This window comes from Megascapheus bottae, chromosome 1, assembly GCF_031878675.1.
Source record: "Megascapheus bottae isolate mThoBot1 chromosome 1, mThoBot2.hap1, whole genome shotgun sequence".
Lineage (NCBI taxonomy): Eukaryota > Metazoa > Chordata > Mammalia > Rodentia > Geomyidae > Megascapheus > Megascapheus bottae.
The window spans coordinates 38,450,840-38,467,704 of NC_143509.1; the positions used below are offsets into that span (position 1 = coordinate 38,450,840).

The window sequence follows — 16,865 nt, forward strand, 5'->3', positions numbered from 1 at the left end:
GAGGTCCTTCATCCCTTGGATGCACCCCTCGAGAGTCTGTGCCGCTATTAGAAGATCATTGACATACTTTAGGAGGGCCAAGTTGGAGTGTTTCTGTCTGTACTCACTTAGATCCTCATGGAGGGCCTTGTCAAACAGTATGGGTGAGTTTTCAAATCCTTATGGCAGTCGGGTCCTGGTCAGTTGCCCATTAATGCCCTTCTCGGTCGGTCCACTCGAACACAAAAAGTTCTTGGCTTTTGGGGGCCAAAAGCAAACTGAAGAAGGCATCTTTTAAATCCAGGACTGTATACCACTGTTATTCAGGGTCAAGAGTACTCAGGAGGGTATAAGGATTAGGCACAGTTGGGTGTATGTCCATAACCCACTTGTTAACCTCTCTTAAGTCCTGCATCGGCTGGTATTCTCCGGTGTGAGGTTTGCATACCGGCAGTAATGGAGTGTTCCAGGCTGACTGACAGGGTTGTAGCACTCCCTGCTCTAGGAGGCAGCAAATGTGAGGAGTTATTCCCACCTAAGCCTCCAGGGACATGGGGTACTGTCTGACCCCAGGTTTTGTTGGCCCCAGGTTTTGTTTCTATGTAGAGTGCTGGGTGGTGCTTAGCTAATCCCATCCCTCCAGTTTCTGCCCATGCTTCTGGAAACTGTTTAAGCCAGACATGGATTCCTGGATTGGGGGGGTCTGTTGCTGATGAAGGCAATACTCACCTTCTAGTGCTAAGGTCAGTATTGACAGTGGCCCGCCCTGGGAGTGTGTCACCTTGGGTCCACCTGGCAGGAAGTAAATCTGAGCCCCCAACTTGGTAAATAAGTCTCTCCCCAATAAGGGGTGGGGGTGCATACAGGGATGACTAGGAAGGAATGCGACACCTTACCGGCTCCCAGGTCCACCATCCTTTGAGTTGTCCAGAGGTATTTCTTTATTCCTGTAGCCCCCTTCACCCACGATGTAGCTGTGGAGAGTTTTCCTTGAGGCTTAGTAAGAACCGAATGCTGAGCTCCTGTGTCCACTAAAAACTGGACAGGAGTCCCCTCCACGTGCAGGGTTACCCTAGGTTTGGGGAGGGGATCTGAACCCCGTCTTCCCTAGTCCTCCACATCATGAGTGACTAACATGGAAGGTTTTCGTGGCCACTGGTCTGACCTGTTCTTTTTCTTTTTCGGGCATTCCCTAGCCCAGTGACCAAACTCTTTACATTAGGCACATTGATCTTTGCTCAGATTTTGACCTGGGGCCTTGGAGGTTGTGGGCCACATGAACCTCTTTGTGGTGGTCTTCCCTGTTGAACTATGGCAGCCAGTACTTTAGTCATTCTTTCTGTTGCTCTCAGCTATTTCTCCTCTGGGGCATCCCTATTATTAAAAACTCTCTGAGCAATCCTAAGTAAGTCTTGGATACTTTTTCTTTCTAGGTCCTCTAATTTCTGTTGCTTCCTCTTAATATCCGGAGCCACCTGGTTAACAAAGGACATGACCACAGCTGCCTGATTCTCAGGGGCCTCGGGGTCCATTGGGGTGAACTGTCTAAAGGCTTCCATTAGTGTCTCTAAATACCCAAAGGGAGTTTCTGCTTTACCTTGAAAAACTGAATACACCTTAGCCAAATTAGTGGGCTTGTGAGCAGCAGCCCGGACGCCCGCCATTAGTCTGGCGATACACTCATAGCCTTCCCCTACCTTCTGCTGTGTTGTGGTCCCATTTATCCTGGGGAGGTCTAGTTAAGGGAAAAGTATCATTAATCAAATCTGGATTAACAGTGGGCTGCCCATTGTCGCCAGGGACCAGTTTCCTGGCCTCAACTTGGATCCTTTACCTCTCCTCCGTGGTGAACAGGATTCGGAGGAGCTGCTGACAATCATCCCAGGTGGGCTGGTGAGTGAACATAACACTGTCTAGAAGAGAGATCAAATCTTTGGGGTTATCAGAAAAACGAGCATTCTGGGTTTTCCAATTATAGAGGTCACTGGTAGAAAAAGGCCAATACTGGAACCTAGGATTCCCAGTGTCATCTGGAAAACCTATTTCACACAGCAGGAGGGCCATTGTGGAATCCGGAAGGTGCGGGCTCGCCGCGCGCTGGGCACATCCCCATGTCCTGCCCGCTGGGCCTCCAGTGCTGATTTCTCTCACAGCTTTTAGGGCGGCCACTTTCACCTCCACCTTGTCCAGGGAAGGCGCCTCTGTTTCTCCTGCTGGCATAGAAAGTTGTGAATTGAAAGGAGGAGGAAAGTGTGGAGAGGGTTCAAGGGGGTTTGTACTGTCGGCCAGGACTGGGTAAAGGGGAGCTGAGGGCTTGAGTGGTCGGGGGCATCAGCCTGGCCAAGACATCACTAGTTGAGGGAAGAAAGGGAGATAAACAAGCAGGAGGGTCCTCTACCTGATCCTGCCAAACAAGAATATAAGAAATCTGATCAGGGTGGCCAGACCGTTCTGATAAAAATATCTTTTCCCTTAACTTCCATATTATGGGGAGGCTGAAAGTGCCCTCCGGGGGCCATCCAACATCAAAGGTCGGCCACTCAATTACAAAGGGTAATTAGTTTGCCTTTCTTGACTTCCACACTCAAGTCAAAGCCCCTGCTTCTAACATCCTGAAAATTTGTCCTTAGGAGAGTAAGCGGGGTAGTCTGTTTGACCCATCTCAGAGGGAAATGCCCAAATCAAAGGAGAGACAGACTCGCCATCATCTCGGGTTGGAGATGACAGTGCAGGAGTGACCTGCAACCTGCAAAACAGTGTTATTCAAATCTTAAAAGTGAAATTGTTACAAACAGAAATACGTGGAGCAGACACAAACACAAACCACAAGCGCACTTCAGGCTAAATCCTGCATGACCAGATGGGCTATTATTCCTTAATACAGATAGCCCCAGGTGGTGTCCAGGGGACGTCGCCCACCAGCCCCATAAACAGTCCTATAACGTGTCCACCAGGACTCTTCATTGACCCAGATACAAAACCTGTAAGCAACCCAGATTAACAGATTAACAGACACTACATAATACACAGAGACAAATGAAGCCGACCTATTTACAGTGATTTTTCCACAACCCGTTGACTAGGCGTCTGGGTGGGCTTGGGGGTTCCCAGCCAAAGCACCAAATGTTGTACCCGAATTGCTAGGACCCCAAAAGAACCACCAGAGGCCGAATTCAAAGCAAAGAGGCAAGGGTCATTTATTACGAGTTCGGAAAGATTTAAACATAGTGATGGGGAGAGTAAACAAATGGAAAAACCTGGCAATTTTACCACTTGCCTAGACACACACAAGAAGTGGTCATGGTCCACTATGAGAGGCAAGACTGCCACAAGAACAGAAACCAGGGAGGCCCTAGGGCCCCATATGTACTCTGACACCCAGCAAGTGGTAGAAAAGCATCTTCTCTGGAAGACAAAGGGGCAAGAAACCGCTGTGGTCATGATTAGGACACTGAACCATAAGGGGTGAAGAGGCTCAGGAGAGGAGGGCACCAGGCTACGAAACACCTGCTCTGAGAGCTGGACATGAGGGTTGTATTAGCAGCCAATTGGCTTACTTCAAATATTCTTCTAATTACTTAGAACATTTTTATATATATTTTCATTGTAATTAATAGAAGGGATACATTATATTTTGCCAGATAGAAGGTGCATAAATTCACATACATTGATACCCTTTCTCATGTCTTGGTACCCATTTCCCTCCACCCACCCCCACCTCTCATCTTGTTTTCCCCCCTTCCCTATCCAATTTCAAATAACCAAATACGAATATACCCAATATTATCAGATAACAAAGTGAGATACTATAACAATATGAGATAACCAAGGGACAGCAAAAGAGATGAGAGATAACATAGTACATTAAGGACAGCAATCACTCATTATATGGCTTTTGTTTCTATATCCTAGAGCCTCAGCACTACTTCTGGCTTTTTCTAAGTATGTGGTACCAAGGAATTAAACCCAGGTCTTCGTGCATGCTAGGCAAGCACTCTACCACTAGACCAAACTCCCCACCCTACTTAGAACATTTTAAATCCATCTCTTCTAAACCTTGTTCTACAGTGGTTGAAGACTGTACCCTCCCAGAACCCAACCCCTCAACCAAGTCTCATTGAATCTGAGAGAAGTCAACCTAGGGAGAAATCTTTCTTGCAAAGGGCACAAGGTAAAGCTCATTTGTGAGCTTCTTGATACTAAATTTCTTCGAAAAAATTGTATTTATTCAGTATCTGCAGTGGGATATTAATCTATTAATTTTGGAAATTACCTCAATTTAATAATTATTTTATTTAGATCTTGAGGAGGACTTGGTGTGCAAGAACAGATTGACTGGGGAATGCTCTTTGCATAGTGCAAAAAAAAGGAAAAATTTTGTACAATGGGGTCATAGTCTAAAAGATACTAAAATTCTACTATAGTATTATATATTTCTCCATTTCTCCACATTCTCTCATATTGTTTTCATATGGTTCCATCAATTATGTAACTTTATATTCAAACTAAATGTGGGCTAGACACAGATCAACAAGAACTGATCTCCTGTTTGGGTAGCCATGTTTCGATTTTGGATTACACATACATGCTTGGCTGGGTAAGTATTAAAGATATTGAAGAGGAATTATGACTACCAAAAAGTTGCATAAATTCAGTTCATCAAATGAACTTTTGCATTTAGCAATGTGATATTTTTTGCCAGTCATTGGTTTGAGCTCAGGGCCTGAGGGCTGTCCTTGGTTTTTTTTCTCTTTTTCTGGTTGATACAAGAATTTATGCAGTTAAATACAGTCATGCAACTTGTTAAAATATGTAATATGATTTGTACAAATAGAGTAGGGATTCTCCACTTAGAATTGGTGTGTGTGGGTGTGTGCATGTTTGTGTTGGTGTAAACAATCTGTTGTTTCTTACTATTATTAAGCAAAATTCTACATGAAACCTCAAAAGCACAAAGTGTCGGCATGGACAGAGATCTGGTTCATTACATTTGTACATATCCACCACACCTTATAAAGATGAACAATTGAGAAAAATCTTCCTATTGCCTACCTGTTTAAATTGCTTGGAAAAAAGTTTAAAACAGCATTTTCCATCAACAAAATATATTTGATAGTGGCAAAAGCTACTCTCCTTGAGGTCTGACATGACAAAATTCTTTTACTAATTTAATTGTGCAACATACACCCTCAATAAGATGTATACGGGAATGCTCTAGACGAGTCCTGAAACATCAGGCAGCACTTACATGTCTCCAACATTCAAGGTCAGATGTTCTAAATGTATCTCATATCTACAGTACTATTATCATACTGTGTGGTTTAGATATTAATGGCTTTTTCAAGATTTATGTTGCATTTAGCTTTGTTAGTCACTGTAGAGCTAGTGACTGTGCTAGTTGTAGCTACAGGTGCACAGGTAATTGTCGGGCAATAATGGGGCCTTAGGGCAAGATTATGAAGATTTGATAGTTACAGTGGCATAAATGTGCTTATGACATTCCAAGGCAGACATCTCAACCACACTTTTATCACAGCTTAAATACTACTACTTAGGCAAACATAAATCTTACAGTTGCACCCAAGACTGCAGATCCTTATCTTAGTAAGGTCTGTTCAGTGTGACACTGCTGCTATTTTAGTTCCTTTACTGAAGAGGGCTGCTTCACTGTGACCACTGATTATGTCTTTGTGAACTCATTAATGAAAATCATGCTAACTGAATTACACAAGCATTCATTTTTAAAACAGTCTATCAATTTTTTTCAGGTCTATCACATGAGGGAAAAGGCATACTTTCCTACAAGAGTGCAGGGGCTGCTTGCTTGCAGTGTTAAACTATATCATGAGCTAGAAAGTCCACATTTCAACTGTCTGTGATAGAAGGAAAAGGTAACCTTTCAATATACTGACCAAAATATAAATTGAAATACTTCTAGCAACAAAAATGGATAGGACCAGCTATGACCAGGGAGGAACAAATAGGTGGACTAGGAGGCAGACAAAGCAACATGGGAAGTGGGACATTCAAGGTCTTCAAAAAACAGATTTTAGCTTATGTAGCCGTTACTGTTAACAGATCCACTCAGATAGCTTTCATCTTCGGGCAACTATTACTTATGTGGGTTTAGTTTTGATTTGTTTTGTCTTGTAGCAGGCTGTGCAGTACAGGAAGGGTATTTGGATTCTTCCCTGAAGAAATAATAAAAATAGCCAGAAGAAACTCAAAGAAATGCTGAAAGTGGCTGGCCATAAAGAAAACTCAAAAGAATGTTGATATTCAATCCCACTTCAGTAAGAATGGCATCAAGGAGGAAAACAGAAGAGATGCTGGTATGAATGTGATAGAATAGGAACCCTAATAGACTCTGGGTGGAAATATATACTGGTCCAGTCATGGTAGAAAAACTGGAGAGTCTCAAAAATGAAGCAAACACTACTCTGTAATCCAGTGACCATTATTGAGTATAATCTATCTAGTATAAAAAGCAAAACACAAAGAAATAAGTCATAATCCAGTCCAGGTCAAAATTATACAATTATCAAAACTTTTTATGCTTTAATATTTTTATTTTGTTTTACTTTTAAAAGTGCAATGATTTTTTTCAAAAAATACTGCAAAAATGATGTACAGAGGAGTTATACTTATGAGTCCATTATTTTATGAACGGGATACCACCCCTCTCAATTTCTCCCAAATTTCCCTTCATGACTCCCCGCTCCATCTAATTGTAAAGTTTACCAACTCAGGAAATGCAGAGGTCCCTTAGAATTATTACAGTTAGCAATCGATCTCTCAGCTTTCCTACTTGGGAAATAAATTTTGAGTATGTAAGCTTTTAGAAGAGTATGGATCTGGCCTTGAATATTCAAAGGCTTAATGACCAATACTACCAAGTGAGCCACTGTATAATATTAACAATGGAACAATGTATCTTTGCTCAAAGATGACAGTAATGGCAAAGGGAATTATACATTTGCTTCTGTACTACCCATCATTCAATATAAGTCTTATGATAGTAAACGATCATAAGTTACTGGAAGAGATACATGCAAGCTTTGAGAAGTAGGTCTATATTCTTTACATGACTCCTGATCTTTTAGTTTTATGAAAAAAGATTTAAAACTACATTTGGATTGACGGCAGATTTCACAAGGATTCCAGCACATCCAAATCTTTCAACTCTGTATCATAGAATGAAAAAGATGAGCTACTTAGAGCAAAACCTATATACATAAGGCCATATAGTATGACACTAAATGAAAGGACATCTAGGATATAGAAACAAAGGCCATATAATGAGTGATTGTTGTCCTTAACGTACTATGCTATCTCTCATCTCTTTTGCTGTCCCTTGGTTATCTCACTTTGTTATCTGTTATCCAAGTGCGGAGGTATAGGGCCAGGACTTCTGGCCCCAGAAAAGGCACCTGAATCTAACAGAAAAATACTGATCCAGAATATCTTAGGCATATGATTCTAGTAGTAGATTAGAGCAGAAAAAGTTCTCAAGCAGAACTCTTCATAAACCTTGAAGAAGCATTGGTTCCCTGGGCACTACTTGAAAAATCACGAACTCCAATATGACCCAACTGACACACATTCTGAAAAAGGCCATTTTTCCAGAAAATTTTCCATGATTAATTTATTTTCCCAATACAAACAAACAAATGCATTGGGTACAGCCATAAATATCACTCCAATTTTTTAAATAGATGACCTTTATGTTAATATTATTAACACTCTGGTGTACTCATTAGGTTTTTCTATTATGATTTTTTCTCTTTATATGGGGAGAAATTGATGAAGGGCCAGTATCTTAAGAATGAAGATTGAGATTTATAATCTGTGAATCCACTTATTCTGTCTATTGCCCTTTCTAGGGCATGTTCTGTCAAATATCATCATGATGCTTCCAATTATAAAAATATTACTGGGCGTGGTGGCTCAAGTTGTAATCCTTGCTACTCAGGAGACTGAGATATGAGAATCAAGGTTCAAGGCCAGTTCCAAAAGGAACTGAGATTCTTATCTCTAATTAATCTCTATAAAATGGGAAGTGGGGATGACTCAAGGGTAGGGCGGTAGCATTTTGCTGAAGAGCTCAGGGACAGCACCCAGGATGAGTTCAAGCCCCATGACCTCTCACACCCAAAAAAGATCTTAACAATCTAATATTATTATCAAATGTAACACAAAGTTGTTTTTACTTATACCACATGCAGTTATACCATATGTAGTTATAAAATATGGTAGAAGTCCCTTTCTATGTGTTAAAATAAAAAAAAACAGATAGAGAAATAAAACATACAGAGGTGTTCTGTTCTGCCGAGGTCTCTGCCTTCTTTCTCTCCTTTCATGTGCTTATCTTTCCTAAGATTCAAGACTGGAGGGCTCTTGTCCTTATAGGGGATGCTGTATTTCTCTCTCTATCTCTCCCTCTTTTTCTTTCACCCTCTCTCTTAGTCTTCTTTCTTTTCCTTTCTCTTCTGTTACTTTCTGAGAACCAATCAATTCTCATCCTTATTAATTGCTGGAAGCCTTTGGCTCTCGCTGCCTCACTGCCACATAAGGGAGGCTAGACCTTGACTTAGGTGTACATTTACTTGACTGGTAAACTCAGTTGTAAGACTACTGCAAATGTCCCTGTCTCTCTGTGTCTCTGTGTCTGTGTCTCTCTCCTCCTCCTCCTCTCTCCCCCCACTTTCCCCTCTTTTCGTCTTTCCAAAACAGCAGCTTAATAAACCCCCATCTACATAGCACCCATGACTAATCTTTTGTTGAAGATAATTACCAAGTGTGCTGCTCGTGAGGAAAAATCTTTATCAACAGAAGTAGCAAAAGGAATGAGACCCTCTTTTAAGCTCTCCAACTGACCTCCTCTTTTTCTTCCAACTGTAACTGCCAGCTACCAAGTTCCCTGTTTCATTCGAACCAGCTATGATAGAGGACATTGTAGCTTCCTCACAATTCTGTTTCCCTTCCTCTTCGCCCTATAGGTCCTGAGGATGCAGATGGTTGACAACAGTTCCAATACTGGCCATTTGCTACTAGTGATCTTTACGATTGGCGTACTCAAAATGCACCCTTTTCTGAGAAACCCCAGGATTTAATTTGCTTGCTTGAAACTATTCTTTTCACACACCAGCCCACTTGGGATAATTTTGTCAGCTTTTATAGGTCCTTTTTCACTCCTGAGGAGAGAGACCATATCTGGGAAGCGGCCTGGAGACTTGTCCCCAGCCCCACTAGAGCCCCCCTCACAGATCCTGCCCTGATCGCTGCCTATTTTCCCGAGACCCGACCAGTGTGGGACTACAATATGGCTGAAGGTAGCTTCCCATCTATCACCAGGCTCTGTTGGCAGATCTCAAGGCAGCGGCTCCCGCTGACCTACAAATATGGCCAAAGGTTATGATATTAGACAGGGAGACAGTGTAAGTCTGGCAGTATATCTTGAGTGGCTCATGGAAGCCTTTAGTCAATCCACCCCATATGATCTTGAGACCCAGAAGTCCACTCAGATGATTATGTTTGCCTACATAAATCAGGCTGCGCCAGGCATAAAGCGAAAGTTGCAGGCTCTAGACAGACTTGGTAAAAAATGTTAGGGATCTAGTGGCAGTGGCGGAGAAGCTATACAATAAGAAAGAGACAGAAGAACAAAGACAGGAAAGGAAAGACAGAGAACGTGAAATCGAGTGTGAAAAGAGAGATTAGAGCCAAGGAAAAGAGTTTAGCTAGAATTGGAGCAGCAACAGGCACAACACAAGAAGGCTCTCAGGGAAATCCTGACTTCCATGCAAGATGACCCTTTTCTCCAATTAAGGAGCAGAAACCCAAACCCCAGTCGAGAGTAGGGAAGAATCAGTGTACCTATTGCAAGGAGAGGGGCATTGGATCAATAATTGCCCAGACCTAGCCAAGAACAAGGAAAAAGAACAGAAAGTAGGATCAAGAGTGTTGCCAGCCTTAGAGCTGGCTGAGGATAGTGACTGAGGGAGTAGGGGCTCAGACCCCCTCCCTGAGGCTAGGGTAACATTGAAAGTGGAGGGGAACCCGCTGACATTTATGGTAGATACGGGAGCAGAAAATTCAGTGTTATTGGCCCCGAGAGGGCCGATGTCCACTAAAACTACATGGGTACAAGGTGCGACTGGCACTAAACCCTATAAATGGACTACCCGAAGAACAGTGGACTTGGGAGTGGGCCGGGTAACCGACTCATTTTTAGTCATCCCTGACTGCCCCTATCCGTTGCTTGGATGTGATCTCCTAACAAAAATGAAAGCTCAGATACAATTCACAGGCAGTAGGGCTTCTGTGACGGACTTAAGGGGAAAGCCTGTTAGTACACTGATAACTAGTAAGTTAAGAGTATAGGCTATACCAAGCATCCCAAGCCTCTGGAAAATGAGTTCCTCCAATCTTTGTGGAACACAAAGCTGGGGCCAACCCAGTAAAAGATCGCCAGTATCCCATGTCACTAGAAGCAAAGAATGGGATCACTCCCCATATCAGAAAATTGTTAAAATTAGGGGTCCTGAAGTCCATCCAGTCAGCCTGGAATACTCCACTTTTGCCTGTCAAAAAGCCAAATTCCAATGATTACAGACCAGTGCAAGATTTGAGAGAAGTTAACAAAAGGGTAATGGGCATTCACCCAACAGTCCCAAACCCCTATACCCTGCTGAGCTCCCTGTCACCGAGCCATGTGTGGTAGGTATGTTGTGTTGGACCTAAAGGATACCTTCTTTAGCCTGCCCTTAGCCCCAGAGAGCCAAACCTACATTGCATTCACTTGGCATGATCCTGAAATTGGGATAAGCGGTCAATTAACCTGGACCAGGCTGCCTCAAGGATTCCAGAACTTGCTAACCATCTTTGACGAGGCATTACATGAAGACCTGAGTGAGTTCCACTCCAAAAATCCCGAAATAAGTCTATCGCAATATGTGGATGACTTATTAATAGCTGCTCCAGACCAGAAAAGCTGTCTAAAGGGAACGGCTAGGCTCTTAAATACTCTTGGCAACCTGGACTATAGGGCATCCGCTAAAAGGCACAAATCTGTAAACCTGAATCACCTATCTAGGGTTCATACTCAAAGAGGGCAAACATCGGCTGTTGGATGCATGAAAAGAAACCATGCTAAAAATCCCTGTGCCTGAGTCAGCCAGACAGGTCAGAGAGTTCCTGGGAACAACAGGCTTTTGCTGGCTCTGGATATCTGGGTTCACTGAAATGGCCAAACCTCTATATGAAGCCACCAAAAATCTTCCCGAATTTCATTGGACTGAGCAGATGCAAAAAGCCTTTGAGGCAATCAAGAGAAGCCTTCTGGAGGCCCCCACCTTGGGCCTACCTGATGTGAACAAACCATTCATACTATTTGTGGCAAAAAATAAAGGAATAGCATAGGGAGTGCTCACCCAGGCAATTGGACCTTGGAAATAGCCGGTGGCCTACTTGTCAAAGAAATTAGACCCTGTCAGCGCTGGGTGGCCCTCGTGTCTAAGAATAAGAGAGCTGTGGCAGCTCTCTTAGTAAAGGATGCTGATAAATTGACTTTGGGACAAAACCTGACCGTGGCCACTCCACACACACTAGAGGAAATGCTAAAACAACCGCCTGACTGGTGGATGAGCAATGCTGGTATGGTCCATTTCCAGACCTTGTTACTTAACCCTGTGCGGATCAGCTTTTGCATACCTACAGCCTTAAACCCAGCTACTCTACTGCCGGATCCGGATCTGGAAGTGCCCCTGCATGACTGTGAGCAGGTCCTAGCCCAAGCACACAGCCTCAGGCCAGACTTGCTGGATTCACCGCTATCACATCTTGAGCATACCTGGTTCACCGACGGCAGCAGATTCATTCGAGATGGAAAGAGGTAGGCAGGCACGGCGGTCACTACGGACACTGAGATACTGTGGGCAGAAGCACTCACCCAGGGAACATCTGCACAAAGAGTGGAACTAGTGGCACTAACGAAAGCTTTACAGATGGGAAAAGGAAAGAGACTAAATATCTATATGGACAACCGGTACACTTTTGCCACTGTGCATGTCCATGGAGCCATTACCAAGAAAGGGGGCTAATGACAGCAGAAGGAAAAGCCATTAAAAACAAACAAGATTTTAAGTCTCATCCGGGCCCTATGGGAACCAGCAGAAATTGCCATCATGCACTGTCCCAGTCACCAAAAGGGAGTTGATGCGGTGACTAGAGGGAATAGTCTGGCCTACCAGGCAGCCAAGGAAGCAGCCCTCCAGACCAGAACACAAGTATTGACTCCAGTAGATCCAGGGCCATGAGCGTTGCATTCTGTGCCTCAGTATTCCCAAGAGGACTTGGAATGGATAACAAAAATTCTCATGGCCCACAAACCCCCGGACAGTGGAAAACTTGTGAGGGGAAACTCATCTTGCCACAAGGGCTGGGTAAGGGGATTCTTAAGGGGATCCACCGAGTTTCTCACATGGGAACTCAAAGAATGCAGGACTTGCTCCGACACTCCAAAGTGAAAATTAGGAATGGAAATCAACTTATTGAGGATGTTGTTAAAAATTGTAAGGCCTGTCAGCTCACCAATGCCTCCAACTAACTGGTTACAGAAGGAGCTCGCCTCTGTGGGTATAGGTCAGGTACGTATTGGGAAGTAGATTTCACAGAAATTAAACCTGGAAAATTTGGATACAATATTTGCTAGTTTTTGTAGACCCCTTTTCAGGATGGGTTGAAGCCTATCCAACAAAGCATGAGACTGCAAATGTCGTTACTAAGAAGATCTTGGAAGAAATCCTATCCAGGTATGGCTTCCCATCCACCATTGGGTCGGACAACGGAGCGGCCATTGTCTCAAAAGTAAGTCAGGGAATAGCCACTGAACTGGGAAATTGTGTTGTGCTTATAGACCCCAGAGTTTAGGACAGGTAGAAAGAATGAATCGAACTCAAATGAGACCTTAAACAAATTGGCCTTGGAGACTGGCCCAGACTGGATGTCACTCCTTCCTTTTGCAATGTGTAGAGTAAGAAATTCTCCCTACCAGCTTGGCTTTACTCCTTTTGAAATAATGTATGGGGACCCCTCACCCATTATCCCTAAGCCTTCGGACTGAATTGCTTGCTGATTGGGATGATACTGAATTTTTGTGTAAACTTGACTATTTGCAGTTCGTGCATAAAAATGTGTTACCCCAACTTAAAGCATTATATGATTCTGCTTCTGTCCCTAGCCCCCATTTGTTCAGATCAGGGGACTGGGTCCTGGTAAAGAGACATCGCCAAGAGACACTGGAACCACATTGGAAGGGCCCCCCTGATGACCCACTGCACTCAAAGTGGATGGCATCGCTTCATGGATCCATCACCCCCATGCCAGGACTGCGGATCCAATTCCAGACATCAGTATGCCTCACCTTTAGGACACCCAGTGGCGGGCGGACCGCTCCAAGGATAATCCCTTAAAGCTAAGACTGAAGTGCCAGCTGCCTTGACCATGAAGCTACCCTACTAGGGCCTGGAATTCAATTTCCAACGACCTTCCAATTTGACCTGTGCAGCCTAGCATTGGGATCCTGGTCACGTGTGCCATCTAAAGACCATCTGTGCGTTAGATGCATGTTGACATATGGTGGTGTGGTGGATGACTTCCCATAATGTCAGTGGAGGGGTTGGTATATATGTTCACAGGGAAAATGAATGTCAAAATGTGAAAGTCACTTTTTAAATGTCAAAATGTGGCAGCCCAAGCGACTACTATTGTTGGAACTAGGGATATGAAACCAATATGGGCAATACTGGCTGGACTGGAGGGGATCCTATAACATTCAGGCCTCAGGGCCAAGGCCTTCAATCCTCCCTAATCAATGCCACCTTTACCCACACTGGGAAGCAGGCTACGAGATGGGAGCAAGGAAAATCCTGAGGACTCAGGCTATATTGTCCCGGGCCGCCATATGATGATGAGGGGATCCTCCTAATAGTGCAAGTCCAAAAACTACCAGGTCAGCCTCTAGTAGCCATAGGCCCAAACCAGGTACTAAAGCCATCCTCCATTAAAATATCCATATCTAGAAGGAAGGGTACTTAAAAGGCACTGAGACCAAATCCAACATACAATAATTTACACATAAATACTATCATATGAAGTGGATATTAGGGCTTGCCACTTACAGAAGGGGAAGCTGAAAGAGACAAAAGTAGCTGAAAAGAGGAGTCAATTTCTTCATTCTACATTATGGAAAAAAATAATACATGGGTGAAGGAAAATACAGTTACTATTTCAATAAGATTAATCTTAAGCTTAGCTCTTTTTTTTATTAAAACTAATTTTATGCTTCCTGAGCATTTGCAATAGGCAGTCATAGAAAACTGAACTCTTGATGTTACCCACTGTGGAAGAAAAAAAAACAAAACAAACAAATGAAAAACTTCAGCCATTTCATCACTAAATAGCACTGTCCAATCCAGGTGCTCATGCTAAGTGCTTTTCCCAAAGCCAGCATTCAATATATCAGCGGGCTGCATTGGTTCTGCCTCCAAAATATGAGCTGGATGCATATTTCTTCATCACTATCCTGTCACCTCTCTCTAAATTCATATTTATTTGGGCAAATACATTCACCACCTGGATCACTGCAGGGTTCACCCCCAAATGGTCCCTTTACTTCTACAATTAACCTCTTCCTGCAAAACCCAAGCTCCGCAGTGTAAGCCAAGTTGATAAAAACCAGTAACAACAGATGCTGGAGGGGATGTGGCCAGGAGGGATCACTACTACACTGTGCAAATTCGTTAAACCACTATGGAAAGCAGTATGGCAGTTCCTCAAAAGACTAAACATAGAACTCCCCTATTACCCAGCAATTTCACTACTTGGCATTTACCCAATCGTCCAGAAACAAGGGCATACTAAATCCACTAGCACAGGGAAACTGGGCTAATACCTTGATTTTTGATTTCAAATTTGCCAGTCCTTGGCTGAGCTCAGGGCCTTAGCACTATCCTTGGACTTTCTCAAGGTTAGAGCTCTACCACTTGAGCCTCAGCACCATTTCCGGCTTTTTTCTGTGAATGTGGTACCGAGGAATCGAACCTGGGTCTTTGTGCATTCTAGGCAAGCACTCTACCACTAGGCCAAACTCCCGGCCCTACAAAAACTTTTATATCACGCAATCCAGAGAAATTTGTTATGGAAGCCCTATCAAAGTAAGATGGGTATCTTTGACAAATAAGCCTACACATTTCAAAGGATTTTTGTCCTGGGGTAAATTTAACACTCTTGGTTTGGGGCTTTAAGCAAGAATCAGTTTCTATTTTTTAAAGTTTATTTTGCAGATCCTGTTTACATATCATTGGCTTATTTGTCTCCATGCTTAGATTAGCTTCAGTGTAATATAATCCATTGTGAATGATACATCTACAATAACAGTGAATTCTCGCCACGAGTCTATGGACAACTCTGCCTTAACATGTTTGCAAGCCCTGTTGCAACAGGGTCAAACAAATATTTCTGAATGCAAGTTTACAAGTTCCTAAGTGACTCTAGGTAGGAGCTCCATAAAAGGGGAGGTGCATTTAACCTTTTCAGGTCACTAAGCAGTCATTTAAAGCATTATTGCAAATGCACTTTTTATAACTGAAAGCTTTGAGAGTTATTGAGACAATCTCCTTAAGTTTTAAAAATAAATTATCCAAGCAAATCTGAGATACACAAAGTGTATATACAGGGTCATGAGCTTTTAAATAATAGTCCAGAAATTTTACATTAAAGTTTGGGTTGTCATCTTTGAAACAAATTTGATTACTCCAAAAAGTTTTCTAAAACTGTTTGTCTTGAACTTAGTTCCACAGTGATTGAGGATGACTATCTTCTCTATCCCTAGACTCACCGAAGTTTATGCGAGTAGAGAATTTGTTCTTTGCAAAGAGCACAGGGCTCATTTTTGAGTTTCCATTTAACAATGTTTTCTGTATGATAGAAAAGCTTTTGAGATCTAAAACCTTTCACCTATGGGTGCTGCCCATTATTCATAACTTGATATTGAATCACTTTGAATAAAAGCCCTGCATTTATTCAATATCTTCATAGGCAGGTTAATTTCTTAACTTCTAATTTTTGAAATTTATAAAATTTATTAATTCATTTATTCATGCTTTCAGAGGCTTAATATGGGAAAAAGATAACATTATCCACCATGAGATCGGATCATATTTACTTCAAAAGATACTAAAATGGCTTATAATTGTACATATTTCTTCATTTCTCCAAATTATCTCATATTTCTGCTTTAGATCTGCTGGGTCAAAGGTCAAAATTTATAAGATCTGAAGAGAAACCAGGGTATGGATCTGCTGTGGATTGTATAACTTTATATGCCAGTTAAATTTGGTGTAGTACACTAGACACATGAGAACTGATCTAGTGCATAAGATTGCCATGCTTCTATTTCTCATTGTATGTGTATGTTTTCTTGTGTATTTTCAGAACTGATATTTTGGGAGTCCTGGGGCTTGTACTCAGGGCCTGAGCACTGTCCTTGGGCTTTCTCAAGACTAGAGCTCTACCACTTGCACCACAGTACCACTTCCAGCATTTTTCTACGTGTAGTACCAAAGAATCGAACGTGGTTCTTTCTGCATTCTAGGCAAGCACTCTACCACTAGTTTTCAGGTGTCAAGTTAATTTTTCTCCTTTGAATATAGTGTGAATCCCGTGTCACAAGTCATCTGTGAGGTGATATGTATACCAGATTCCATTCATTTGACAACTGTATGTAAAAAAAAGGTGTGTGTTCCATTAGAGGTTAAAAGACATACAAAATTTCATTAAACTTTGGTTTGGGTATCATTCTTATTAATATAGTATCAATTCCATTC

At 42.5% G+C, this 16,865-nt stretch overlaps 1 protein-coding gene and 1 pseudogene across 1 annotated transcript; one reads left to right on the plus strand and one right to left on the minus strand.

The window, feature by feature from the left end:
• Positions 1–582: 582 nt before the first annotated feature.
• LOC150068961 (uncharacterized) lies at positions 583–2,055 on the minus strand. Its single transcript, XM_090331107.1, has 2 exons — positions 1,814–2,055; positions 583–1,714 (listed from the first exon to the last, which is right to left on the minus strand). The coding sequence occupies exons 1-2, from the start codon at positions 1,857–1,859 to the stop codon at positions 1,332–1,334; spliced, it is 429 nt and encodes a 142-aa protein (XP_090187233.1). The 5' UTR covers positions 1,860–2,055; the 3' UTR covers positions 583–1,331.
• Positions 2,056–12,356: 10,301 nt separating this feature from the next.
• On the plus strand, positions 12,357–13,451 carry LOC150068962 (uncharacterized; annotated as a pseudogene).
• Positions 13,452–16,865: the final 3,414 nt, after the last annotated feature.